This window comes from Ambystoma mexicanum, chromosome 5p (assembly GCF_040938575.1).
Source record: "Ambystoma mexicanum isolate Mex_15411 chromosome 5p, UKY_AmexF1_1, whole genome shotgun sequence".
Lineage (NCBI taxonomy): Eukaryota > Metazoa > Chordata > Amphibia > Caudata > Ambystomatidae > Ambystoma > Ambystoma mexicanum.
Genome location: NC_090930.1, coordinates 135,719,056 through 135,746,725, shown reverse-complemented (window position 1 = coordinate 135,746,725; position 27,670 = coordinate 135,719,056). Strand labels below are relative to the sequence as shown.

The window sequence follows — 27,670 nt, the reverse complement described above, 5'->3', positions numbered from 1 at the left end:
ACAAGCCCTTGTCGCCTTCGTCGCCGGCTGAGAGGACTTTGCACTCGCTGGATGTGGCTAGATTGCTGAAGTTCTACGTGGACCACACTAAGAGTTTTTTGAAGACATCACAGCTGTTTGTGAAGTTTGGCCCGTGAACCAAGGGAAGGCCCTCTCCAAGGCTTCCATTTCCAGATGGCTCTCCGGCTGCATCATGCACTGTCACCAGTTGGCAAACCGACCGTTGCCTGGCCGTCCGAGAGTCCATTCGACCAGAGCAACCGCTGCTACTACGGCGTTCTTGTCTGGTGTGCCCCTGCTGGACATCGGCTGGGCAGCTACGTGGAGGTCGACGCACACCTTGCCAAAATTCTACTGCGCCGACCGGGATTCCAGGGAGGAGTCCAGAGTCGGCAAAGCAGTGCTGCGCAACCTGTTCGCTTGAAGGTGAGCCTGAGGAGGAGGTAAGAGATGCTTAATGTTGAGATGTTGAAATGCTTAATGTTGAGCCTAGCCACCTCCTATGGTTGTGCATGTGTGTACTGCTATGTATTCTTTATTCATGAGCATGTGAATCCATGCCAGACCCCATGCTGGAGAAGGAACAAGTTACTTACCTGTAACTGTTTTTCTCCAGCATGGGTCTGGCATGGATTCACATGCGAACCCTCCCTCCAACCCCTCTGCGGCTCTTCTCTTGGCCCTACTGCCACTTTACGTGCTACCAAATCTGAAGATGGCTGCCAGAGGAGGGGCTTAGGTAGAGGGCATTCATTGACTGGAGGCAGTATGACCCAGAGACCAGTGATTGGTTACTAGTAGAAAGACAGTTCAGAAACTAAACTGATTTTTTCTTTAGCGAGGATTCCCAGCCTGACGACGGGGAATATTCATGAGCATGTGAATCCATGCCAGACCCATGCTGGAGAACAACAGTTACAGGTAAGTAACGTGTTCCTTCTTGCTGATAGTCAGTGTTTTCTGTGATACCATTGATAACCTGATAATCCCACTGAGATGAATACTATTGTTATTGCCTAGGGCTTCTTGCTGGTGCATGCTGTATGTGGAATATCAATGCAGGGTATATTTAAGAAATATAAACTATTGTGGCCCCTTCCCCATGCATATAGCACCGGACGGGGAACCAAGTCTGCAAGGACCCTTGAGGAGATCTCTGGTGTTGTTACTGCTTCAGAAAGCTTGCAGCATAACCTCTAGAGTGCTAATAGATTGTTTTACTAGTGAAATTGTGCCAAGAGAATGTGCCAGCTGTTTCAAAAGTAAAAACAAAAATCCAGAAAATGGTGGTCGACATGTAAGCGTACCTACAGAAGTTCCTTCTCCTTTGCCATTAGCAACTGGGAATCGAGGGAAGGTACGTGTAGATTAGTGGGCAGCCAATGGCAGTGTGGGGGCATGTAGAGGTACTGCAGTAGTGGGGGGGGGGGTCGGGCAGGATACAGTTTGTATCCGGGAGCTCGGGATGCAGGCCATTACCAACTGCTTTCTGGGCCTTCTGATTGGCTGAGGCGTGCCTCCCCAGTTCTTATTTTGTAATTATGTATAAAACTGTCTGCCCATTCCTTAGTGCTCTGCATAATTAACAGTTCCTCGTGCGTGGTTTTAAGGTACTTCAATAAAATCTGGGATGTTCATTGACCGTTTCCCACTGCTTTGGGCGGTGGGGGTCTTCACCAACTATCGCCACGACATATAATTTATTATCTTACCCTACAGTCCACCAAGACAGAACAGGTCTTAGTATTGAGGCTACAGCCCCTGGACCAGAGCTGCTCATGATGTTGCAATCAGATCAGAGCAGTGTTGCTCCATGTTTTAAGGCACATTGTTTCACAATCAAAGTTGGTACATTTATCGATCTGAATTACTCCTGGCATTAAGGTACAGTGTCCTCGGAACACAGTTGCCAAGGGCTTTGATGCAGTTTGTCCCTCAATTTTACTTTATTGTCCCTGAATCAGAGATGCTCTTGGTATAGCAAAGTATTGTCCAGGCATAAGAGTTGTTCATTGTATTGCTGTATGTCGTCCCTTAATCATAATTGCTCCTGATATTGTGGTCGGTTGTCCCTAATGCAGGGCTGCTCCATGTAAAATAATGTATATTGTCGCTAGTTTTGATGTGCTCCTAGTATTGCTGTATATTGTCCCTGAATCAGAAATGCTCCTGGTGTTGCTGTGTATTTTCCCTAGGTTTAAGATGATCCTAGAATTCCAATGTTATTGTCCCTTAATCAGGGCTGCTCTTGGTAATGATGTTCCACTGTCCCTAGTGGTGTTGTGCATCTAGTATCACTGTGTTGTGGAGCGCATTTACCAACCCAGCAGAATGCCCCTCCATCACCAAGCTGCAATTCAGCAGTACCAGCAGAATGGCTGCACTGGCTCCCTTGAGCACCATTGCCTCGCATCAAAACTGTATTTTGCAGCTACAAAAATGCTGGCTGCGCCAAGCACATATGAGGCAAGAGGGAACATGGAACACCCCGGGAAAGGCTGCTAGTGTTTTCCTTATGTGCACCCAAGAAAATAATTGAAAAGCAGAGCTGCTCTGCTGCTAGCTCAACATTTCCCATTGAAAAAGGAAATATTTTACATTTAAAATGACTGTGCCCGGATGCAACAGTACACAGTTTTGTTCAGTGAGACCGAGCTATGTCCATCCATATATATTCAGGTTGTGCTTCAGGAAGAGGGGGCATTTCGAAGGGATTGTGTCCTCTGACATATTCCTTATCTTGATAAATTACATCGCAGCTTGCTGCCTCATAGATTACATCCCAGCATGCTGGCCTCGGAAATGTGTTCAGTAGAGGGCACTGCGCGTTGACGTCCCTCGAGCAGGTGTCCCTCGACAGCCACCGTCTCGGCGCCGATGTCATTGTGCGTATAAATGGACTCGCGCAGCGACCGTTGCTCAGTTCTGTTTTTCCGCGCTTCGTGGGCCATCGGAATCGTGTTGCTCAGTTCTTTCTTCAAGTAGATTACTACTTATTCCTCAAAGATATCATCTTTATTCGATGGCTTCCTCATCCAAACCTTCGACCCCACGGTCCGGCTTCAAAATGTTTCGTGATTGTGGGAAGAAAATGTCGTTGACAGATCCTCACAGGATCTGTTTGTGGTGCCTGGGATCGGAGCATCACTATTCGGAATGCGAGGACTGTATGTCCATGACGGCGAAAGCCTTGAAGGAGCGTAAGGGGAAGCTAGAAAGAGGTAAGACTCTTAAAACTTCTGCTCCTTCAAACGTTTCCTCAGCAGAGTCGAGACATTCGTCTCCTCGCCGTCACAGGAAACATTCCCGTTCTAGGTCTTGAAGCAGTTCCCATCATTCTTCGAGATCGAAACACTCGAAAAAGAGGCGTCATAGATCTCCTTCTTCGTCGTCTTCTACTTCCACGGAAAGGGTCACCTGCTCCACGAAACACAGTTCTCCAGCTAAGTGGGAGGAATTCCGTAAGAAAATGCTTAGCGTCTTCGAGAAAGCGGCCTCGACCCCCTCGGAGATGGCTAAAGGTGATACCCTGGGTGAAAGACCCGAGAAATCAAAACGCCGCGAGTCGTTGCACCCGGCGAAAGAAACTGCCCGAGACCGTCATGAACCCTCGAGCAAAGGCAGTAAAACCGTGTCATCGACGCTGTCGTCGAAGATTCCTTCGACTCATAAATCTGCGTCATCGACGCCTTTATCGAAGGGTCCGTCAACGCACAAATTGATTTAATCGACACCGTCTTCGACGCCTCTGTCGACACCGATAAAAGACAGATCTACTACTGTCACTATATCTCAGTCAATAGAAGTACCGAGGACTTCGACCATGACCTCGAGGATGTCGTCGACAACTTCGACGACTCTGAGTAGGGTTCCGATCCTCTCAAGTACTTCGAGGTCTATTCATACTTTTTCGACGCCCTTTTTGGGTATGTCGAAGCCTTTGACTTCCACGTCAACAACTTCGATGTTTTCTCAACCGTTGACAACAAACATGGCCCCTCCTTCTCTAGAAATGGGTTTTAAACCATACCCTAGGTCTGATTATTTTAGAGCTTTGTCCTCTATATATGAGGAAGGGGAGGTTTCCGACCATGAGAGACACTTTGGGGTGCAGAGGACCACAACACCCATACCAGAGGAATTTATCTCTGAAGAAAGCAGGTTAAAGGATCTTCAAGACTCATATAAAGAGGCAAGTGGTTTAGATAATTCTCCAGAAGTAGAATTTGCTAAACCAGACCCAGGGGAGCATGCTAAGACCCCTTATAGGGTCCTAATGGCCAGAATAATAGAGTTCATGGGGTGGTCTACACCTTCACCTTCTTTTCAGAAGGATGACCTGACTGACATTTTAGTTAAAGACCCACAGGAGGATCCTGTTGTTCCCTTTCATATTTCACTGCAGAGAAAAATATCTGCCAATTGGGAAACTCCTGAAGTTATCCCGGCAGTTAACAAGAAACTATCTGCCAAATACAGGGTATCTGCTTCAGACCCTGAATATTTGAGCATATTTGATATTTGGTTGTACAAGCAGCAACTTCATCGAACAGTAGATATGCATACCCTACTATCCCACATGACAGGGATGATAAAAGGTTTGACGCTATGTCAAAAAAGGTCTTCTCGGCACGTAGCATGGCACTTAAATCTATTAATGCCACCTGCACGCTTGCAAGATTCAGCCATACGCTTTGGGAGTGTGCTTCATCTGCGGCTGACTGTCTCCTGGAAGGAGAGGAAAGGGAAGCATTTTTAAACATCATTAAAGATGGGAAAGATGCAATGTGTGAGTCCCTTCAAACTGGCATTGATTCTGCTGACAGTATCAGCAGGGCCATGGCGGCAAGTACTACAATCTGCAGATTTGCGTGGTTGCGAAAGTCTGGTTTTGCTCCAGATGTACAGGCCAGACTTTTGAATATGCCCTTTGACGGCTCTTCTTTGTTTGGTAAGAAGGCTGAGGACAGCCTGGAGAAGTTACAAACATCTAAGGCAGCAGCAAAATCTCTTGGGGCTGCAATCAGTCAGACTCCGTATCACCCCTCAGGAACCTCCTGGAGGGGTAGGTCCTTTCGCTCTTACTCCGCATTCAGAAAAGGCAGAGGACAGCCGGCTCAAAGGGGCCAAAAACAATTCACTCGTGGTGGACGGGTTAAAGGTACAGAAGCCGCAGCAGCAGCAGGTGCCTCCTTACCCTCGGCATCTGTGTTAGCCGCTTCTAAACCACTCTGAGGTCTCTCCTCACAAGACAACAGTAGGGGGCAGGTTAACTCAACATCTGACGGGATGGCAGGCTATTACGTCAGATGCTTGGGCATTGGAGACAGTTGCCCAGGGTTACTGCCTGCCTTTTCTACACACCCCTCAGAGTCAACCACCGTGGACCAACTCTTTGAAGTTTCCAGACCCGCTCCTTATGCAGGAGATTGTAGACCTGCTAGAGAAGGGTGCCATAGAACCGGTACCCGTAGCGGAGAGGAACAAGGGTTGGTATTCCCCCTACTTCTTAGTACCAAAGAAGGATGGAGGACTGAGACCCATCTTGGACTTACAAGAATTGAACAAATTCCTCAGGAAGGATAAGTTCAAGATGGTAACTCTCTCTCTCTCCAGCTTCAGGACTGGCTGTTATCTATAGACCTTCAGGATGCTTCTTTCCATGTGCCAATCCAGCTCAAACAAAGGAAATACCTGAGGTTTGCAATTGGCAACTCTCACTATCAATTTTGAGCTCTGCATTTGGGCTGACCTCCGCCCAGAGGGTCTTCACCAAGCTAATGTCGGTAGTGGCTGCAAGCCTAAGGAGGGAAGGGATCCACGTCTATCACTACCTGGACGATTGGTTGATCAGAGCAGTATCTTCGGAACAAGCTCAGATCCAACTAGATTATGTTTGCCACTTCCTTCACAAACTGGGCTTCTCCCTCAATTTAAAGAAGTCACAGATGATACCATCACAGAGACTCCAGTTCATTGGAGCAGTCCTGGACACTTCCCTGGGGAAAGCCTCGCCACCAGAGGTGAGGGCTCAAGATATTCTGCAGATGGTCACCAAGTTTCAAACTGCCCAACGTCTCCCAGCCTTCGACTTTTCGAGGTTGCTAGGCCTCATGGCATCCTGCATCTTCCTAGTACCAGAACCTCGCCTGAGAATGAGATCCCTCCAGTGGGCGATGAGAACTCAATGGTCACAATCCTCAGGAAGAATGACAGATCTTCTTCAAGTCCCGGACAGAGTGGCTCGAGACCTTCAGTGGTGGGCCTGTCGGGAGAACATTTTGAAAGGAAAACAGCTTTGGCAACCATGGCCGGAGATAACGGTAGTCACGGATGTGTCACTCACAGGGTGGGGAGCCCATTCCAACGACTTGACCATCAGTGGTCGTTGGTCTCTATCGAAGTCCAGACTACATATCAACTTGTTGGAGCTGAGGGCTATCAGACTAGCGCTGAAGGCTTTTCTGCCATCTGTACAAGGGGAAAATGTCCTAATAATGACGGACAATACAGTGGCCATGCACTACCTCAACAAAAGAGGAGGCGTAGGATCACTGCCACTGTGCAGAGAGGCGATGCAGCTCTGGTTTTGGGCAATTCAAGAAGGAATCTCTCTATCGGCAGTTCACTTAGCCGGAGAGAATAACTTGACAGCGGACGCTCTGAGCAGGCAGAGCACAGTCTCCCACGAGTGGGAGCTAGCTCAGGAAGTCCTTCAAGAGATCTTCGCCCTTTGGGGAACCCCTCAAGTGGATCTGTTTGCCACCAGTATCAACAGGAAGTGCGATCAGTTTTGTTCAAGGGAATTTCCCCCAAGAGGAGCTCTAGGGGACGCGTTTGTAGTGGACTGGGAGTTTCCACTTCTGTACGCGTTTCCTCCAGTCCCTGTCATTCCTCAGATGATCAGAAGGTTGAGAAGATTCCGGAAGACTATGATCCTAATTGCCCCAGACTGGGCCAGGAGAACGGGGTACCCCGACCTTCTTGATATGTCCATCTGCCCTCCGATTCGTCTTCCGCACAGTGTCATGATTCCTGCCCCTCATGTCCCCAGCCCTCCAAGAAGTCAGGCTGGAGCCAGGCCACGATCACCTACAAGGCCCTGAAGGGCCTCTCCATCCCTCCAAAGACCCACTTGGAGTCAGACTTGGCGCTTGTGGCACCAGACTCACTCACTCCCATAGGATAACATTGGGAATTGGACTTGTAGTGCATTGATGGGGACAAGATGGATGCCCCCACATATTTCGGTTCCCAGAACTGCATGTGCAGTCTAGTCTTCTGTGTGTGGTTCAGCCCAGAGATACCTGGGATACCCAGAGACTATTTAAGCCACGTCCAGGCTGAGAAACATGCTTTGTGTTTTCTGCACCTGCAGCGTGACACTCACCGTGTTCGGATCGGTCGCCAGTAGGCCTGCATCTTTCTTCTGCGCGCAGCTCCTGCAAGAACAAGAACACTGTTAGGAACAGCCTTACCTTGCGGCGCTTCTGCCCATCATTCATCGCTCGTTCTGTTCTGCGGGCATGTTCGGCGGTGTCATTCCCATCCCGGCATGCCGCTTCCTAAGGAAAAGGGAAAAGAACAGAAAAAAGGCATTAGTAAGCATTCAGCAAATCTTTGCTTGTTTTTAAAGACTGTACAAGCTTCAAACGCTTACCTGAATCCCAGCCGCTCTGGGGGAACTCTGTCTCTGGAACTTCTCATCCATCTGCAAGAGGGAAAAGACACTCCAGGTTAGCGTGGAAACATCTAGAGGCGCTGCATACTTCGCTTACTCACCGCATTTCTTCTTCATAACCGGCATCCACGCTGAAAACGTTGTGGCACCTAAAAGACACAGAAAAAGAACTCAGTTCAATACAAATACGAAAGGGTCGCATCGCGCTCTCACTCACCTTCAGCGCTACTCATCTCAGCAGCACGTCGCCATCCCCAGACGCCAGCCATCATCTAAGGAAGGAAAGGAACGAAGTTAGAGACTGTTCAAAAGACTCATTATGCTTACCTGTCGCACTCTTGCCAGTGAAGTAACTAGGCAGCAATGAGCCTGCATCAATCAACGCGCCCCTGCGCTGAAAGCAGGACGGAGAGCACACTTACCAAGAAAACAAGGTGAGCTGTGGATCAAAGGGAAGGTTTGGACCCCGGGGAAGAAGGGGTTCAAGCACACAGAGACAATAGGGAGTTAAACTCTACCAATCCTGTGTTTCAGGCCCAGTCTCCAGTCGAGTAGATTCCAGGGAAGGGTTCGAGGTCGTAAGAGGTCAGAACAGGCTGAGTGACGTCCCCGTGGATACCAGGTGAGCGTTACACACAGAGAATCTTCTCTCGCAGAAGGGAGGTCAGGTTCTCTATCCAGACATCAGAACCCTCAACCTTCACGCTTGGTTTCTGAAAGGTTGAGATACAAGGATTGGGACCTCCCGGATGACGTCATAGAGGTGTTGCTTTCGGCTAGAAGGCCAGCAACAAAGACTTTATACCGCTGCCATTGGAACAGGTTTTGCAGCTTGTGTAGAGAAAAGAATATTGAACCCTTTTCATGTGGTACACCAATGGTGTTATCTTGTTTACTCTATTTGGCGAATTCAGGTCTTCAAGTTGGTACGATCAAGGGCTACCTCGCAGTGCTGTCAATCTTCAAGTGCACTGTGGAGGAGCCATCATATTTCAAATTACCCCTAGTAATCCAATTTCTGAAGGGGTTAACTAATGTCTATCCCCCAAAGCCGTTCCAAGTTCCCTTGTGGGACTTAAATCTAGTTTTAAATTTCCTGATGGGTACTCCCTTTGAACCACTCCATTCTTGTTCATTAAGATTTCACACCCTTAAAACAGTCTTACTAGTGGCTCTAACATCTGCCAGAAGAGTGAACGAATTACAAGCTCTATCTTGCAAACCTCCTCATACAATTTTTCACAAAGACAAAGTTGTCTTACAAGTGAAGCCTAATTTCCTCCCAAAGGTAGTCTCTGAATTCCACATCACTCAGAAGATAACCTTACCTTCATTCTATCCTCCTCCCCATCCAGGGAAAGCGGAATTCCTCCTCTAGCCAGGAGACAAGATTTGGCAAAGCTGTGTTACACTCTGTTCATTCTTAAAGGGAAATATTCCAATTTTACTCCCACCTCTGTTTGCACACCACTGCTATGGGAGTCTATCAAGATAAGGAATACGTCGGAGGACACAATCCCTTCAAAGAACAAGTTACTTCTTACCTTGTAACTTTCTTTCAAATGGATGTTCCTCTGACGTATTCCATATCGCCCCTCCCATACATCCCCACAGTAAAACTTCCCTTGTAGTTGCAGCTTAAGCTCCTTCAAGGTCAATAACCAATTCATGTACAGCTAAATTTCAAGCTTCAAAATGGAACTGAGCAACGGTCGCTGCGCGAGTCCATTCATACGCACAATGACGTCGGCGCCGAGATGGTGGCTGTTGAGGGACACCAGCTCGAGGGACGTCGACGCACAGCGCCCTCTACTGAAAACATTTCCGAGGCCAGCAAGCTGGGATGTAATCTATGAGGCAGCAAGCTGGGATGTAATCTATCAAGATAAGGAATACGTCGGAGGAACATCCCATCGAAAGAACGTTACAAGGTAAGAAGTAATTTGTTCTTCTCACTGAATTACAGGCTCTGCCAGGCAAGATCTGTGAAATAACAAAGAAACTTCACTCTCAGCTGTTCGGAAAAACGCTTGACTTTTGGCAACAAAATATCATAGCTAAACTCTTCAAAAGAAGCCCTATATCTCTGTGCTTGTGTCAGTTTCAGTGGACCTTTGCCTTGAACAGATTTCTGTGTATGAGAAATTGACTAGGGCTGCAAATAATGTTTAGAATCTAGATGTAAGAGAAAACCGCATTGGAAGTGACAGCAAAAGGAAGATTCACCATGTGTAAAAATTGTTGCTTTGTGGAATTAAGGCACTGTCATTGCACAGAATGTGATGGGGGGGTTGTTTTAAAACATATGTAGCCACAGAACAGGTTTTTTTTCCTGGCCTGGCTTCAAAGGGCATTTGCTTCCTGGGAACAAGACCTGCCTTCCCCCAAGGGGACCAGCATCTGGAAACTATGAATGGACCAAGGGGGAGAATGTAACACGCTCGTTGGACTCTTGTGGCAGTGTTTCAGCTTAGTACAATGGATTTCCCAGACACTTAGGTGTGACTTTGTGAACAGCACCGCCCCTCAACTTCAACTGGGGAGCCTCAAAGCCAACTCAGGAGCAACCTTGGAAGTTATGCCCTTATTTGGGAGACAATGCTGGCCATTTGGGGCAAAAGACTGTTTTGAATTAATAAACTTTAAGACTTTATTTCTGCAACCCTACAACGCAGTAATGCGAAAGTATAACAGTTTAAATATGATTTTGGGGGCATTAAAACAAGATATTGTGGCTATCCCTAGCTTGTATGGGACGCAAACGGTAGAATAATGTCATTCATGGGAAAAGTGTTCATGTGACCATTCGAAATGTAATGCAAACATGCTCTGTGATAATAGGTACACCTGTGTAAAATTGCAGAATTGTGAGTGGAATATTTCCCACCGAAAAGCGCTAAAGCTTATTAGAGGGACGAAACAATGTCGTATCGACCTGGGAGTTGGACTTATGCGCTGTATGAAATATGTCATTTGTCTATGTGATTTGCGAGAGTGCCATAACTGTAAAAATTTGCAATTTATATCACAACTGATTTTTGACAGAAATAACTGTGGGATGGCTTTGTACCTCATAAAAACACACCCCATAAAACTGAGTTCCCTCCTTCAGTCCCTTCTGCTTCTAGGAAGGAGGCAACATACATAGGCTGACCTATCCAGTTGTTAGAGGCATGTCCAGCCTAAGCCTGCCCCAACAATAAATCCTGTGATGTCACCTGCTTTATAAAAGGGAGAAGCTCACAGAGATAAAGGACACACACTCTTCAGAATTTTCCAGCCCTGCGTATCCAGATATTCCATATTCATCCTGCCTGATTCCACTGTCAGGCGAAAGCATAGCTGACCCTATCCAGGCAGGACCATTGATCCAGAAAAAGAAACCCTACTGAAAATCCCAATAACCCAGGGAGAAAGGGAGAAAAGCAGTGGTACCCTTTTTGAGAGTATCCTGTGACCAGACCGGCTTTTTGCCCCACTACCTGCATGCCAGCTGTACCCTCCAGTGACCAGACAGGCCAAGCTATTTCAGTTAGGAGAGCCCCGCCACAGTGACCAGATCCTTTGAGTCCAGAAACCCAGTTGGCTGTCCCAAATCCCAAACTCAAGTGCTGATTGCGAGTATTACCCCATCCCATAGCAACACATAGCATACCTCATTTTGATACCTTGTCTTTGTTGCACTCTTAGTAATCCCATCAATAACCTGATAACTTGTTTAAAACTGTCCAAATTCGGTTTACATCCTGTCCTTGATCTCCAAGCGTTAGCACCATTCTTCCACTCATTTCTGTCTTGCATAAATCCTTAGTCATATTTTGAATAATTTAATTAATTCCCACATCGAGCTGAACGTGGTGTGAAAAGGTTAACCTTTCAAATTAACCTTGGAGCGTACCGTGTCTTTCTTTAACAATCTAGTTATTAAAATCTAGTGTAAGTGAATTTGTCATTTTTCTACCAACCGATTCTCTCTGTCAACTGCTTTTATTTTTAAAACCGAATCTACTTTCCCTTTCAAAATCTCATCTAGAGTCACTCTTTCACTTGCATTTTATCCTGTGATGTGCATCTATCACCCAGCATAAAAACAGCATTCTGATTCTGTGTATTTCAGCCATTTTTCAAAACGTTTTGACATTTAAACCTATAAAAAGAAGAAAATGCAATTTTCCAACGTGTGATTTTAGCTGCACTGTGTTCTAAATTCCAAGGTTTTTATTTGAACTGTATCCCCTTTGTTGGTACCTTGCCTTGTAGTTTGCTAGTGTTCTGACATCCCTGATACTATAACTCATATTTACCTCATTCATTCAACTGCACGTGTAATTTAATTATTTACCAATTCCGAGTGTTATTTGTTCAATTGCAAAGGGTTGTAAAATCTGATTTTGCCTCCCATTTCATGGGGGAAGGTCGGATTTAAATGTTTTGTTTGTTGCCTAGTATACCTGACTCCTTGCTGCTCCTTTCTATCCACTCAAAATTCGAATTAATAGGGGTTTGAGGGAGCATTGTAGGGGGACATCTTAACTCGAGTGGCATGATAAGGCCTTTATAACGCGCCTATACACAAATGTTTCAAGGCGCGATGAGGCAAGGGAGGGGGAACAAAGGGAAGACTGACAACGATCCTACTCGGCCAGGTGTCATTCAGATTGTGCAAGTGCATGGGAAGGGGGAAGGTGGAAAGTGCTGGGGGAAGAGCGAAGGGACAGTGCAGTACATGGGATAATAGAATAAATAACAATAAGTAAAGTATGGCCAGCAGGTGGCAAGTCCAAGGGTAAAGGGTAAATGCAGGCACCCAGTGTCAAGTGCTGGTAGAGGGCCTGTAGGGATACAGAAAACAGTCCCCAAGTGCAGGTATTGCCAGGAAGGCAGTGCAGGTGTGCGACTGGCGGGGGAGGGGACCTGGGCCCAAGATCAGAGGGTGGTCAGGTAACCAGTGCAGTTTCAGCCAGGAAATCAGCAGGGGAGAGGAGGAAAAAAAGCAGAAGCAAAGAGAAAGGTTTTGAGGTGCTTCCGGAACCGGAGATGGTTCTCCTCAAGATTCAGGGGGGGTAGGGAGGCTGTTCCAGAGGGAGGCCCCAGCCGAAGAGAGAGATCTACCACCAACTCGTTGCTTCGAGAAGCGTCTGACCCTGAGGGAGTTAGAGGAGGATGAGCGAAGAGCTCAACAAGGAAGATATTTAGGAAGAGAGAGTTGAAGGTATTGAGGCCCCAGGCAGCCCTGTGGACAATGCAGAGGGTTTTGAACTTAATCCTCGCAGTCACTGCGAGCCAGTGCAGAGATTTCAGTCCTGGAGAAATACGATCCCTGGGCTTGAGGCCAAGGACAAGTCTTGCAGTACTGTTCTGGATGAGTTGCAGTGGGCGGAGAGTAGAAGCAGGCAGATTTAGAAAGAGGCTGTTGCAATAGTCCAGCCTAGAGAGAACCAGAGCTCTGCAGACAGTGAGCTTCTGGGGGAAGGAGAGGAAAGGAACAATACCTCTGAGGAAGTGCAGCTGGTAGTGTGACTTCTTAGAGACGTTGGAGATGTGAGGAGAGAAGGCGAGTGTGGAGTCGAAGATGACCCTGAGGTTTTTAGCCTCACAGTTGGGAGCAGGAGGGGGGGCCAAGAGAGGCCGGCCAGAGAGTGACAGGAAAGGAGGGTGTGGGTGCGCTGATGAGGAGAATCCCGGTTTTACTGGCATTAAGGCAAAGATCATTGGCGGCACACCACTCCTGGATGGCGGACAGTCAGTCAGAGGTGAGAAAGGGAGAAGAGGTGGCTGAGGGTAGCCTGAAAATGAGCTGAGTGTCATCCACGTAGCACAGGAAGTTGGTGCAGTGCCGGGCAATGCGGTGGGCAAGAAGTGCCAGGTATTGGGTGAACAGCCAGGGAGAGAGGTTAGACCCCTGGGGAACACGACAGGTAGAGATAGAGGAGAGGAAGGAACCAAGTTGAACCTGGGAGGGACGATCAGAGAGAAAAGAAGTCATCCACACCATGGCCTGACCGGTGATCCCTAGGTTAACACGGAGATGGTTGAGCAGGATGGCATGGTTGACCGTGTTGAAGGCAGACGAGAGATCAAGTAAGATGAGGACACAGGGGGTGATGTAATCAAGGTTGGAAAGCAGGTCTTTACGGATGTTCAGGTTAGCAGTTTCCGTGCTATTGGAAGCTCTGAAGCCAGACTGATGATGATGGAGACAGCCCGAACAGTAAAATTGCTCCCATTCATTTGTGCTTTGGATATGTTATAGTAGAAGGTCAAACTAAGTGTATTCATCAATTTTACTTGTAATTATCACCCCATTGGTGATTGTTTCCCAATATTAAACTTGTGTGTTTTTCTTTGAATTTAAAATAAATAAATATTGTATTACCACCCACCGGCCTGGTTCATGGTCCATTGTGACCTGGGGTATTTGTAAAAGCGGGTGTGAGAGGGGTTGGGTGCCAGCTCAGTCCGAATTCTGGGAAATAAAGAAAAAGTATTTTAATTGTGCGCTACCTCCAAGCCTAAGGGCAAGAGTCCTGGTCTGGTGGGTGACGCCCGATTGGAATCCTTAACAGTGCATTGTCCCTGAATCAGAACTGCTTCTGGTATTGCTGTGTATTTGCACTAGTTTCAAGATACTCTTAGAATTGCAGTGTATTGTGCCTGAATAGGGTCGCCCAGTGATAATGCAGTGTATTGTATTGATTGTATCTATTAAATAACAGAGTATGACTGTAAACAGAAAGGTTTTACAAAGTTGGTCATAACAGAGCGGGACAGTCATTGTTTGAGGTGTCTTTACAAGAGTGCGTTGTTGCATTGCACGAGGTATATCAGGTGGTGAAGGGGTAAGAATAGGAATTGATTAAGCATGCAGAGATTTCAGAGGTGAAGAAAATCTCAGTTTTGTGGGCAAAGGGGTGATAGTTGAAAATGAGATGAGTTTGCCACAGGAAGAGCCCTACCGGATGAAGAGATGAAGAGGAAGGGGCCTATGGCCCCCTATGATCTTGAGGAACATCCACAGGGAGAGGTGTCAGGGATGAGCTGCTGGAGTCCCATGAGATGCAGAATGAGCAGTCAGACAAATAAGAGGAGACACTGGCAAGTATGGGATCCTTGAAGCCGAGGGCAAAGAGAGTTTAAAAGAGGAGTGTGATCCAGGTGTCAACAGCAACGTAGAGATTTAGAAGGAGGAAGACACAGGAGAAGTGAGAAGTGGTCAGTAGTAATACAATTGGGGACATCGGTGAGAGCAGTCTCTGTGGAATGGTTGACCAGAATCCGGTGTTGAGGGTGTTAGCAGGTGGGTGTACTTCGAGATAATAGACCGTGTGGTTGAAGACAATCCTTTCTGTGGTTTTTAGAGTTGTAGGGAGAGAAACTGGTTTGTAGAATGAAGGGGATTTCGTGTCAACACTAAGTTTCTTTAGCAGAGGTTTGACTGTGGCCGTTTTATAATAGGTTGGGAAGATGCCAGTTGAGCGAATTTGAATGGTTGGAGAGGTGAATGGAAGTCGCATGAGCAAATTACCTTAAACTTTGTGGTGCCAAGGGAACAATTGGAGTGCAGGATGTATTAGAGCAAAGGATATGTAGACGTTACGTGAGGGGGGAGTGAGATAGAGAGGAGGGTGTAGGAAGAATGGGTAGAAAGGAAAGTGAGGGAGCGGGTGGAGAGATAGAAGGGTGGGCGTTGTCCTATATGTTGGTTTTCTTTTGTGGAGAGGTGGAAGAGGGAGAGCGAGAAAGAGGAAGATGAAATTGAAGTGTTATTAGGAGGACAAACCATGGTATGCAGGATCATGAATAGTTTTTGATGGTGCAATGTGAGGAAGGAAATAAGGTTGGTGTATCAAGGATCAGAACTGATCCCATCGGGGGCAGTCATGCTTGTTTTGATCAGCACAGATGCCTTTATTAGTCAACTCGTTCCTCTCGATGTATCGGTGTTTTTCCTAGTATTGATTAGCATTTTTTTACAATGCTGACTGTTGATCAGTAATGCCCTGTGTATTGATCTGCATCACTGCGTATGATATTGATCAGAACTACCCCAGGTATGATTATCACTGTTGCAAGTGGTCATTGTCTATTGCCATGCTCTCAGCATTTCCAAGCGTGCCCCCCTGTATTATGTCTGCTCCCAGTATTGGTTGATCGTCAGCCCTGATCGCCGTGTTGGTGAGCCTGACTTCTTACATTGATCCGCCCTTTTAGCTTTTATGAGCACAGATCTCTCTCTGTCTTAGTCCACCATGGCCACTATTGGCAGCGCTGTTGCTAGCATTGAGCACCTCTTTTCACAGTTATGATTCTTGAGCAGCAATGCCCTGTGCATTGAGCAGCCCTACTCTTGGGATGATGGTCAATCGGTATTTGCCCCTAGTACCGATGAGCCCGCCCCCTGATCCCAGTGTTGCCCGGTGCTGAAGCAGCCAGCCCGCCCGCCCGCCCCCGGCGCTCAGTGACGGCTGATACCCAGAGCACAGGAGCCCTGCGCGCCGGGGGCTCATCACGGGGCTGGCCTCTGTTGTGAATGCGCCGGGATTCCCCGAGTGTTTCGGTGACCGGTGACGTCACGGAAGGGACGGCCCAGCCCGGCGCAGCAGAGACTTCCCCGGGCCAGTGACAGCCGGGCGCTCGCTGGAGACAGACGCGGGCGGGCGGTGATAGGAGCAGGGCGAGCACCGTGTGCGGGAGCTGGATCCGAGCCTCGAGGACGCTGGCCCTGGGCATGTGCACGAGCAGGGCAAGGCAGCGCAAAGTAAGTGGGGCCTTTCTCCAGAATAACGACCGCTCCGCTGCGTCTGTTTCTCTAAAGCGCAGCGTGCGTCGCTGGCCGTCTTCCTTCCAGGCATAGAGAGGAAGCACGCTATGGTGTGATCTCCGCTGCCTGCACGGGTCTATTGAGACCACACACACACATATATATATATATATATATATAATGGCCCTTCTGTCTGCGGCGTGTGGACCTGCGCTGCTCTCTGGAGAGCAGATCACCATACACATTGGAGGCTGAGCTCTGGGTTCTGCACACTTGCCATGCCCATACTCTCTGCGGGTAGCACGGTGCCCCTTTGTAGACACCTGTGTCCAGACAGTCCCACGTGTAGGTCACCATCGCCCCAGGGTTCAGTGGGGTCTACACAGTCCCCCATGCTGATAAGTCTGCGGACACATTGCTGCTCTCTGGGAGTTGGCGCAGTTCCACTGAGATCGCCCCACACTGCGGTGCTCGCAGAATCGCCACTGGACTATGTAGATCCCCGGCTGTTCCCGGTGGCTGGGCACAGTACATCCAGTTAGAATGGCGCTCGCTTGGATCTGCGCAGTCCCACTAGAGATCACCCTAGCCTAGACACTGCTGCTCTCTGGCGCCTGTTCACAGTCTCCCATGTAGATGTCCTGCTTTACAGACTAGTGCTCTCCAGGGTCTGCCCAGGTCCCCTTGTACTCCACCCATCTTACACACTTTTGCTCTCTGGGGGTTTCACCGCAGAGACCGGCCTGCACAATGGTGCGCTCTAGGGTTTGTCTTCCCCATGTAGACGACCCTGCTTACACACTGGTGCTCTCTGGGTCTGCATAGCCCTCTGTGTGGTCAACACTACACACTGATGATCCCTGTGATCTGCATAGTTATCCCCCCCCCCCCAATGTAGATCACCCTACACACTGGTGCTCTCTGGATCTGCAGTGTTCACCATGTAGATCACACTACACACTGGTGCTCTCTGGGTCTGCATAGTCCCCCGTGTAGTCCACACTACATACTGGTGCTCTTGGGTCTGCAGAGCACCCTGTGTGGTAACACTACACACTGATGCTCTCTGGGTCTGCATAGTCTCCCGTGTAGTCCACACTACATACTGGTGCTCTCTGGGTCTGCATAGCCCCTGTGTGGTAACACTACACAAGGGTGCTCTCTGGGTCTGCATAGTCCCCCCGTGTCGTCCACAGTACACACTGGTGCTCTTGGGTCTGCATAGCCCCCTGTGTGGTAACACTATACACTGGTGCTCTTGGGTCTGCATAGCCCCCTGTGTGGTAACACTATACACTGGTGCTCTTGGGTCTGCAGAGCCCCCTGTGTTGTAACACTACACACGGGTGCTCTCTCGCATCTGCACAGCTTCACAGACATCATCCTACATGCTGCTACGGATCGCCATATACACACTCCTCTCTCTAGGGCCAAGCCTCGCCCCCAGATCATTCTGCATAGTGGTGCTCTCAATGGTCTGCGTTTCGCCACAGAGATCTCGCGCCACTTTACTTGGGGGAAGGGGAGGCATGGCCAGCACTTTTGTGAGTCCCACTGGCCCACCCTTCCCCAATCACACGTTGGTATTTCTGAGTAAATCCTTACACGCGCAACTCTCTGATAACACCAAGGTAGATATGAATGGTAAATGCAATTCTAAAAGGTGTTCTAACACGCATGCATGCACCTGCCTCTGGTTTCTTTACTCTGTAACCGTTGAAGAATGGGGCCGGATGGCTTAAAACGTTGCACAGATGATGAAAGGATAAGAACTCTTTGTCGCAGTTCTGCCACTGGTGTTGTCCACTTTCAGCCTAACAAAAGTGAATTGCCACTATCCACTTTTGAAAGTGGTTGAAAGAGTTAACGGGCACTTCATTGCATATGCTTTCTTACCGGCAGTGATTCTCCCCATTGAACTATCATTGTTATCCGGCAGGGAAACAGGTGCACGGGGAAATGCATTATTTTGCCCAGGACCCCACACTAAGTTTAAACAGAGCAGCTGAGCTGGCCGATAGTCATTCTACTGGGAAATGTCCCCTCACCCTCAGACCCCTTGTTAAATGCATAAGATCCACAGCATTTAAACCAAGCGTCTGTCTCCCATCCTGGTAACTTTTATTAATTTATAATACACCACCCCACTACCGACGAGTTCGCCGTCTTTCTGTGTCCTGCAAATCGCAGTGTCGGGCAGCCCAACTGGATGCTTCTGCAATAGAAAGGTTGCGTTGTTTTCCTGACGTGAAAGAAATGCAAACGTACATTGATGATTAGCCATGCACAAGAAATGCTGTTGGTTTGCTGTGCCCAGTGGAGCCTTTGGCGTCCGAGGGCCCTGTTAAGGGAGCTTTCCCGCTGCTTTGAATCACTTCGCATTAATGAGGAGGGCGGGAAAGTTTCCCTGTAACGCGTTTGCTCGACCGTGTTCTGGACAGCAACGGCTCACGTAGCCTTGACATGTTATTTTGAGTTAGGCACATGGAGTGAATGGGCCAGCAGCTGGTAGGGAAGCAAGACGACGAGAGGCACCACAGGTTCGATCCCCGGGTCCGCGCTTAGAAACCTCTGGGTATTAAATAACCAATTACAATGAGAGATTACAAATATGCAAATAATGCCCATTATAGTTAATTGCCGCGTGTGTTCGCATACATCTTACTTGTGTGTTTCCTGGCAACCTGGCTAGGTTTTACTGTGCAGCCTCCAATCGGACGCTTCTGGGTGTGCTCGCCTACTTCGCATGTTTGGAATGCGCGCGAGGTGTAGCTCTGGGACTCCAGGGGATCCATCAGCCAGTATCAGTGGTGGAGTATCTGGGGCAGCAGCCCTGTCATGAGTGGAGTTGGCCGCTGCTGATGACGGCATCTCGCCGTGCCCGAGGGCCATGAACTCTGCTGCGCCGTCGGAGTTTCCACGCTGAAGTCAGCCAGGCAGCCAGCCAGGCAGCCTCGGGATCCACCCTGCCTGCAGGCCGGGGATTCTCCAGGGGAAAGATTAACGAGTCCATCGGATCAGTGAGGGGGCGGGTGAACAACAAAAGCCTGGCTTTTCCAAAACTCCCTGGAGGACCTTCCACTTACTTTGTTTTTTGAAATTCTGCAGTTTCGTGCCTCCCATGTCAGTTCGACATTGACATCTCAAGAGTCACCTGAAGGAAGTTATTATTCACTTAGTGACTCAAAACGTGGGCTCCACCATTTCATTTTTTCCCTCCAGATTAGCTGTGTTCCTGGTTATTAAATTCAAGATAAAAACATGGATTGCACAAATTGGCGGAGGGAGAACTAATCAATAGAGCCTAATGCTTAAGGTGGGGTAACTTCCAACACCTGCCACATTTCAGGGGCTTTGTTGCATTAAATCAGCACATTAACAGGAATTCAACTGACGTTTTTTTCACTGAATTTCAAGGTGTTTCTTGTTCTGAAAATTCACCTTAATTGATCCTTCTGCATTATCTCCCCCCACCCATAGTTCTGCAGTTTTTCTTCTTATACCATAGCTGATTTCATGTTCTTGGTCAGCAGTGTGTGTTTTTAAGCTATGCAGCAGGTCGCCCCCCATTGTTTTATTTGGCCCCATTTGAGTCGACTCATGCTTCTGGCCATGGGCTTTGGCCAGGGCCATTGGTCATTTTTCCTGGGGCATGGGCCGCATGTGTATAGGAAGATCACACCACAAAAGATTACATCAAGGAAGATTTCATCTCATCGCAAATATAGGTGCAAGAGTGGTTTAGGGTAATCATTAATGTGCAGGGATACAGGAGGTGCTGTGGGGGGAGGGGAGTCTCCCCTACATATATTCGCAGCAAAACGAACCTATGAAAAAAAGCATTTGATGAAATCTCCCTCGATGTTTACATCTCAACGAAATCACATAGATCCGCCCCATGTCCTGATTTGCCACCACCAAGGAAGATGGAGTAAGACTGGTACAAGGAAGAGGACAAGATGCCGAATGAGGAAGAGTAGACGTAAAAGAGATGAGGAAGTGTTGCTGTGATGAGGAATAGGTGGAGGGGCTGAGATACTGAGAGAATTGAAAGGGACTGGGATCAGGATATTATCAATTATGTATGTCATAAATGTAATTAAAGACACCATTGATAATATCCTCATTTAGATACAAATTTATAAATGTTTCCAATCCAAATACCACAATATACCAATCTTAGCCTTTAATCTTCCATTCTTGTTTCCTTCACTTATACAAACTTAAACTTGCCACTTTTTCTATGAACTATTATATATGGCATACCGCTTTCTGTCCGCACTCATATATACCACCAAGAAAGTTATGGTGGGTTTAAAAAGGTTTGGAAAAAAATCCTTTCACCTGAAATGTGAAAGTAGGAAAGTTCATTTGAGCCAAGTCACACCTTTCACTGCGCCACCTAGTAGCCATCGCTGGAAGTTCACCTCCAGTTCTGAGCCACAACAGCGAGGCATTGTAGGCATGTAAATTAACTCCAATGCAAACCCTTTTCTCCAGGAAATTGTCTTTGTCTATGAGGGCAGTCTATTTTATACATAGCTTAATCATCCCAATACAGACATTTTGCAAGGCTGTCAGGACAACTGCATACCTGGTTTCACCCTTATTAGCGATCGACGGTGTACACACTTCTGACAGCCCTGTGGTTGGAGCATGTTGCCATGTTTTCACAACACCAAGAAAGTTATGGTGGGTTTAAAAAGGTTTGAAAAAAGAACTTTCACCTGAAATGTGAAAGTAGGAATGTTCATTTCAGCGACCGCTGCAAGTTGACCTCCAGTTCTGGACCACAACAGCAAGGCATTGTGGGTATGCAAATTGTAAACTGTTCCCTGTGTGGAATTTTTATCAATTTACTCAATGGTCGGCCATATAACATGGACATCCGGGCAGACCTGGGTTTCCTTGTCATATTTACACCAATGACTAAACTCATTGTAAATGCTGAGTGTTGTGTCAATGCATGGCACATGCCATTGACATGAATTCCTAACGGGAGACAATTTATGAGTTTCCTGGAGATGCCACTGCCCAGATTTTAGGACAGCAGCATTGAAAGGGTATATAACATTATTATAGATTGGTTTTCCAGGGGTGTGCCTGGGTCCTGGAGTACCCATGTTCTTGGCACCCCTGATTTCTATGGAATCCACCTGCTTTGTGCAGGAACAACACATTTGCAGGTTCATAGGAATCCACAGTGCCTCTGCTCACATCAAAATATATGGCTGGATATGCAGACCAATTTGAAAGGCCCTCTCTACAGCTCACAAATAAATGGAGATGACAGAGAGAGTCGAAACTGAGCTTCCTTAATAGTTATAAACCACAGTGTCTTGACTTTCCATTAATCAATATGCTAGCAATTGTAAGTCCTGACCCCTTCCCTCCCACCCCCACCCGCTGAATCCTATTTTGTCTATTTTAAGGGTTTTCTTCAAAGGCGGCTCTTTGATCTGTGCTCCACCAATGATTTAGTGAACCTGGAATCCAACCAAGTGTATTCTTAATTATGATCATTGTAATCCAAGCCAAGAAACCTGATGATCTAATCTGACATGTGCTTCCTTAATCGTTTTAGAAACTGCACCTGCCCGCTGAGGCATTTCCCTGGCCTGACTCGTCGTACGTATTTCAGGGATTTCCACCTCTGGCACCTTTTTCTCCATTTTCCCCTGGTGGGGTCAGAGTTCAGTTTGTCATGGAATTATACAGTGCAGCTATAGGTCAGGGTGATCGTTTGCCTGTGTTATGTTCTTTGTCTCTGTATAGCACCTTCATTGCAATGGCCTTTCAAATCAGTAGGCGTGTCTGGAAGTTCATGAACCTATGTTTGTGGGTCGAGTGTACCTTTATGTGAACATGTGATGTCCGGGGATTAAGTGATGTTTGTATTTGGTTTTAAATCACACTTTGATTACGATCCAGAAAGCACACGTCACCCGATGTCACGTGTGAGTAGTTAATCTATTTTTTCATTTGCATGATGGTTCTTGTAGTTTTGCTTTGCTCGCTGTAAATCTAAGACGACGAGTAGTAATAATAACTCACGTTTACGTAGTGCTTATGGCCATTGTTTTTTAGCGTTCCCTCTGTGCTAAATGATAGGTGCTGCTATTACCAGGTCAGTGGCACTTACCAGCTATAACAGCACCTTTTTACTCGACCAGAAGTGCTTAGGTCCTTCAAATGGCAAAAGCAGCACTGGAATCCATTTCAAATAACCTCACATGACAAAGCAAAACTCGCAGTATTAAGAAGGCGGGCCAAAAAATAGTATGGTCGGGTGCGCAAAGCAATTCAAGTTATGTTTAAATAAACGCATTTCAACAATAATTTTTGCTGTTTCCTACCGCCTTCCTCAAGAGTCGGCCTGACCAATTATTGCAGTATTGGATATTAAAACTTGTTATAGATAGCGCCTTGATTACGCATGTGCCTCTAAGAACAGATTCCATGTAACCTTTGGCTGTGTTATCCCATTCCCATCCCATCTCAAACAGTACTCATTTCATTGACTTTGGTCAGTGGTGGAAATGGAAACAATTTAAAGGGGGACCCCACAAGGGCCAGAGTGGGGGCAGAGTTTGGTGGAGGGGGCGTAGTTCCGAGGGGGCAGAATTGGTATTTGAATTCCACTCTAAAGAAAATATTCAAAATAATAATTTTAAAACGGGGCAATTTCTTTCAAGCTGCTTCTTTCCAAACTCCACACTGTACATCAATTCCACTTGAAATCACTTCCATAGCAGTGGTGCACCCAAAATACTGTTAGTAATGCAGTCATTTTTAGTACATTAAGGGATCCATGGACATGCTCTACAGTAGAAGGTTACGAGGGTAGCTCAGCAGGTTTAGACCCTGTTGCTGAAATGATACATTTTAAAAAGTGCTTGTTACTCGTATGACCTTTTGCAATCCCTTAAAAAAAGAAGTGCTATAATATGTTTTTGGCCAGAGCAGAGGTTGGGTTGGTCGTTTGCTTATATTTAGGGCGGAGGTGGGGGTATTTCTGCCCCTCTAGTGGAAATCAAAAGTTGGCACTCATGAACCCACCGTTTAATTTCCTAGTAACTGCTGTAAGCACAACAGAAGCATTTATTTGTGATTAAATAGTTTGACACGCATATTACATCTTTATAAATATAACCTGTGATAAAATAAAAAGGAAGGGGCACAAAAGCAGGGTAATTGTGTAGTAGTCCAACAAAAAAAGAAACGCGTGTCAAAGAAAACTAGTGAATACAAGTTTAAGCAGCATTATTGAGTTTGGAAATTACTATTTAAAAAAAAGTGTAATATACACATTTGGAAAACAATTGTTTGCCCAGGATGTAGAACGCCTACTTTTAACAGTGATGCCCTCAACCCAGACAATGATAGTCATGCACATTAATTCCCGTGGTGCCCCTTTCAGTCGAAAAGAAAGAAAACAGGTTGAGCAAATAGAGCCTGCAAATAAGGATAGAGCAGATTAGATCAGGAACCCCGATAAAGCCACCTCAGGGTTGAGGCTGGCCGGGTTCGAGAGCCGGCTGATGAGTCCACTGCCCTCTAGGATCCGCAGTCGTGGCCTTTCGGTTATTTTACGCGTGTGCCGTTTGGCAGCGGGTAAACATGCCCTGTCATTTTAAGCTTTTCCTCAGAACATAGTCCAGGGGAAAGTCCCTACCCGTCTGTAAACACGCCACGGCAAGTGGGCTTAAAATAGTGCACAATGCTGCTGGGAAGCCTAACCCGGAAGCTGCAAGGCCTGGCGAGGCGGGCGAGGCGCCCATCTTCATGAGAGAATACAGCTTTCTCTTGCCGCCCCTCGGCCCATTGCACTGGGCGGCGGGAGGAAAGGCAAGCCCTGCTCCTCACGCTCAGACGAGAGGCCCTGCTGCGAGACGGCGTCATGGCGTCACCCCGCATTGCATGGGTGCAGCAGGGGCCTGCATTGCCCTCATGAACTGCAAGCCTGCCAAGCCGCCCGACTCCTGCCCTGCGGGTGCCAAGCCGCCTGACTCTTACGTGGCCGGTGCCAAGCTGCCCGACTCCTGCCTTGCGGGTGCCAAGCTGCCCGACGCCTGCCTTGCGGGTGCCAAGCCCCCGACGCCTGCCTTGCGGGTGCCAAGCCGCCCGACGCCTGCCTTGCGGGTGCCAAGCCGCCCGACGCCTGCCTTGCGGGTGCCAAGCCGCCCGACGCCTGCCTTGCGGGTGCCAAGCCGCCCGACTCTTACGTGGCCGGTGCCAAGCCGCCCGACTCCTGCCTTGCGGGTGCCAAGCTGCCCGACTCCTGCCTTGCGGGTGCCAAGCTGCCCGACTCCTGCCTTGCGGGTGCCAAGCCGCCTGACTCTTACGTGGCCGGTGCCAAGCCGCCCGACTCCTGCCTTGCGGGTGCCAAGCCGCCCGACTCGTGCCTTGCGGGTGCCAAGCCGCCTGACTCTTACGTGGCCGGTGCCAAGCCGCCCGACGCCTGCCTTGCGGGTGCCAAGCCGCCCGACTCGTGCCTTGCGGGTGCCAAGCCGCCTGACTCTTACGTGGCCGGCCGCCCGACGCCTGCCTTGCGGGTGCCAAGCCGCCCGACGCCTGCCTTGCGGGTGCCAAGCCGCCCGACTCGTGCCTTGCGTGTGCCAAGCCGCCCGACTCTTACGTGGCCGGTGCCAAGCCGCCCGACGCCTGCCTTGCGGGTGCCAAGCCGCCCGACGCCTGCCTTGCGGGTGCCAAGCCGCCCGACGCCTGCCTTGCGGGTGCCAAGCCGCCCGACGCCTGCCTTGCGGGTGCCAAGCCGCCCGACGCCTGCCTTGCGGGTGCCAAGCCGCCCGACTCATGCCTTGCGGGTGCCAAGCCGCCTGACTCTTACGTGGCCGGTGCCAAGCCGCCCGACGCCTGCCTTGTGGGTGCCAAGCCGCCCGACGCCTGCCTTGCGGGTGCCAAGCCGCCCGACGCCTGCCTTGCGGGTGCCAAGCCGCCCGACTCTTACGTGGCCGGTGCCAAGCCGCCCGACGCCTGCCTTGCGGGTGCCAAGCCGTCTGACTCCTGCCTTGCGGCTTCTCTTGACTCCAACGACAAGTAGTAGGCCGCGGCAGGGGCGCATTGGGAACCAAAAGAGGTCCTGGAAATTATTTTCCAAGTGGCCCCATATTACACATTTTAAGCAAATCCATCAATTTTCCCATAAGATAATGTAGAAGTTACCAGACCAAAGAGGCCCAGGATGAATAGGCCTACCGGGAAATCTCCAGAGTAGGACAATCCACCCTTGGTCCTCCTTGAGGAATTTGTTAACTTGAAATATAGGATCTGGTCAGAGGCGGAATCAGAGGTGATTACCAGCAGGACCGTGTCCAGGAAAGGAGTCCGTTTATTATTCGGGAGCCATTACTGTCAATAGGGTAATCTTGTCACTGATCATGGGAATGTGGCCATTAGCTGCGTTTATTTGGTCGGTTAAATGACAGGGTTGCTGTGGTTTGCAGAGTCAGTTTGCTTTTTAAAATACTAGCATTCCATTCAAAAGGTGGTACATAATAGTCACGTATGCTGTACACATGTATTTGTTTGCTTTGGCAGTGTGTGGCTTTTCGCTACAATATGCTGAAATGACGGTATAGTAAAATAAATTGTGTTGCCCCAGCAAAAGGTCGTTCTTTTATCTGCCTGCAGACCCTTAAGATTGCACATCACATCTTGGGGTGATGTTGGGATACTCAGAGCAATTATTTATTTTAAAATAATGTTTGGATTACTTAGCAGTAATCTTCATTATTCCTAGTCCTGCTCTGCAGTATTTACGTGTGAGGTGACCTGCCTCGCTTGCAGGAACCCTTCATCAGTTTCTGTTTTTCTTTTGCCTTGTCCTTGCACCTCCCCATGGAGCATATTACCCCCAGTATCCCAGCATGCCACAGTTACTAGCCACTCCTCATTCCTATTCCATAAATGCCGTGCGGGAGAGTGGGGAACATATGTACTGTGACAGGGAAGAACAGAACTAGGAGTAATACAGATTACTGGTATGTAATGCTCTTATTACCTCCACTTCCCTCTTCTTCGTCACATTATTTTGTGTTTGAGACTTACCAACTTCAGAATGGATGAGTCAATAGAAAACACTCATGCTTACCAACCAACACCAATTTACTGAGTCAACATTAAGGATGTTGTATGTTCAATTCGTTCCTGCACTTAACTCAATACCCCCACACTAAAGCGACCAAAGTTTTGATTGTGCAAGTTCAACCCGTAATGTCCACTAAAGGTGTTCAGATTTGCCCAACTGTCCTGGATGGATACCGGATACCCCTTGTGCTTCAGCCCAAGAACCGGCCATCATCCAAATCGATCGACGCTGAATCCTTGGCGGGGACAGAGTCCCAGAAAAGAATAAGGCAGCGTGACAGTGTTCCGAATTCAGCTGCTAGTAGTCTGTACTACAACCTTCCTACCCCAAAAGTCACAAACAAACTAATTTTCTAAACGCCCCTGATTTTTCAAGATACATCAGTACCGCCCTCCTCACACACCAAATTACTCCATGCTATCTCATCCGAAGAAACAGTGTTCCGAAAAAAGAAAGGAAGAACAATCTATTGGGATGGATAAAACTTAGAGAATACTTTGGGTAGGAATGCTGAGTCAAATTGGAGAAACAGATCATCTTCCTGAATAACCAGATAGGGGGTGTTGCATACTAATTCCCCAATTTCCCCTAATCTCCTGGCAGAGGTGGTAACTACCACAAATATTGTATTGAGAGTAAGGAATTTCAAGGTAATACCTCAATAAACTCGGTTCTCGCTGTGCAACCCGGGCTCAGTGGCAAAACAACCACACCTCTCTGGGCAGGCCGGGGGGCCGTGCCCCACGCCATGCGCCAGCAGAGACTGGCCTGCTGGGGTGCTCTTCCAAGAGGCTGACTTTTTTTTGTTTCCCAGGCCGTCTGGGCGCCCGGCCGTCAAACACCTCAGCTGACTCCCAGGCGGCCTGCCCATCTGCCTCCCCCACACTCCATGGGATCGATTTGGCGCACTTGGTCTGTCTAATGGACCTGCACTCAGAGCCCTCTGGACCAATGGAAGATCCTGTGGAGGGGCCCCAGTTGCTGCTACTGGCCCAACTCTTTAGAAGATGGGAAACCAGATACACAACCCCTAAATCCCCCAGAAGCTCTGAATAATCTGATTTCTGTCCACTCGGTCTTTAGGATACATATCGTCAATAGCAATGCAAAATCTTCCAGC

General features: G+C 48.2%; 1 protein-coding gene and 1 long non-coding RNA gene across 3 annotated transcripts in view; one reads left to right on the top strand and one right to left on the bottom strand.

Annotated features, from left to right (window-relative positions):
* LOC138480789 (uncharacterized) overlaps nucleotides 1-19,202 on the bottom strand; it is a 230,481-nt gene extending 211,279 nt beyond the window's left edge. The window contains exon 1 of the long non-coding RNA XR_011274129.1: nucleotides 19,108-19,202. This is a non-coding gene — a long non-coding RNA (uncharacterized lncRNA). The remainder of the gene's footprint in view (nucleotides 1-19,107) is intronic.
* Nucleotides 1-27,670, top strand: part of ZC3H12B (zinc finger CCCH-type containing 12B) — a 706,390-nt gene that overhangs the window by 544,327 nt on the left and 134,393 nt on the right. Inside the window, exon 1 of one of the 2 annotated variants that reach the window (XM_069612534.1) lies at nucleotides 16,324-16,439. The exons of the other annotated variant lie outside the window; for it this stretch is intronic. Coding sequence (XP_069468635.1) covers nucleotides 16,410-16,439 — 30 coding nt within the window. The 5' untranslated portion in view covers nucleotides 16,324-16,409. Of the gene's footprint in view, nucleotides 1-16,323; nucleotides 16,440-27,670 lie in introns of those variants that run through there. 2 annotated transcript variants of the gene reach the window in all.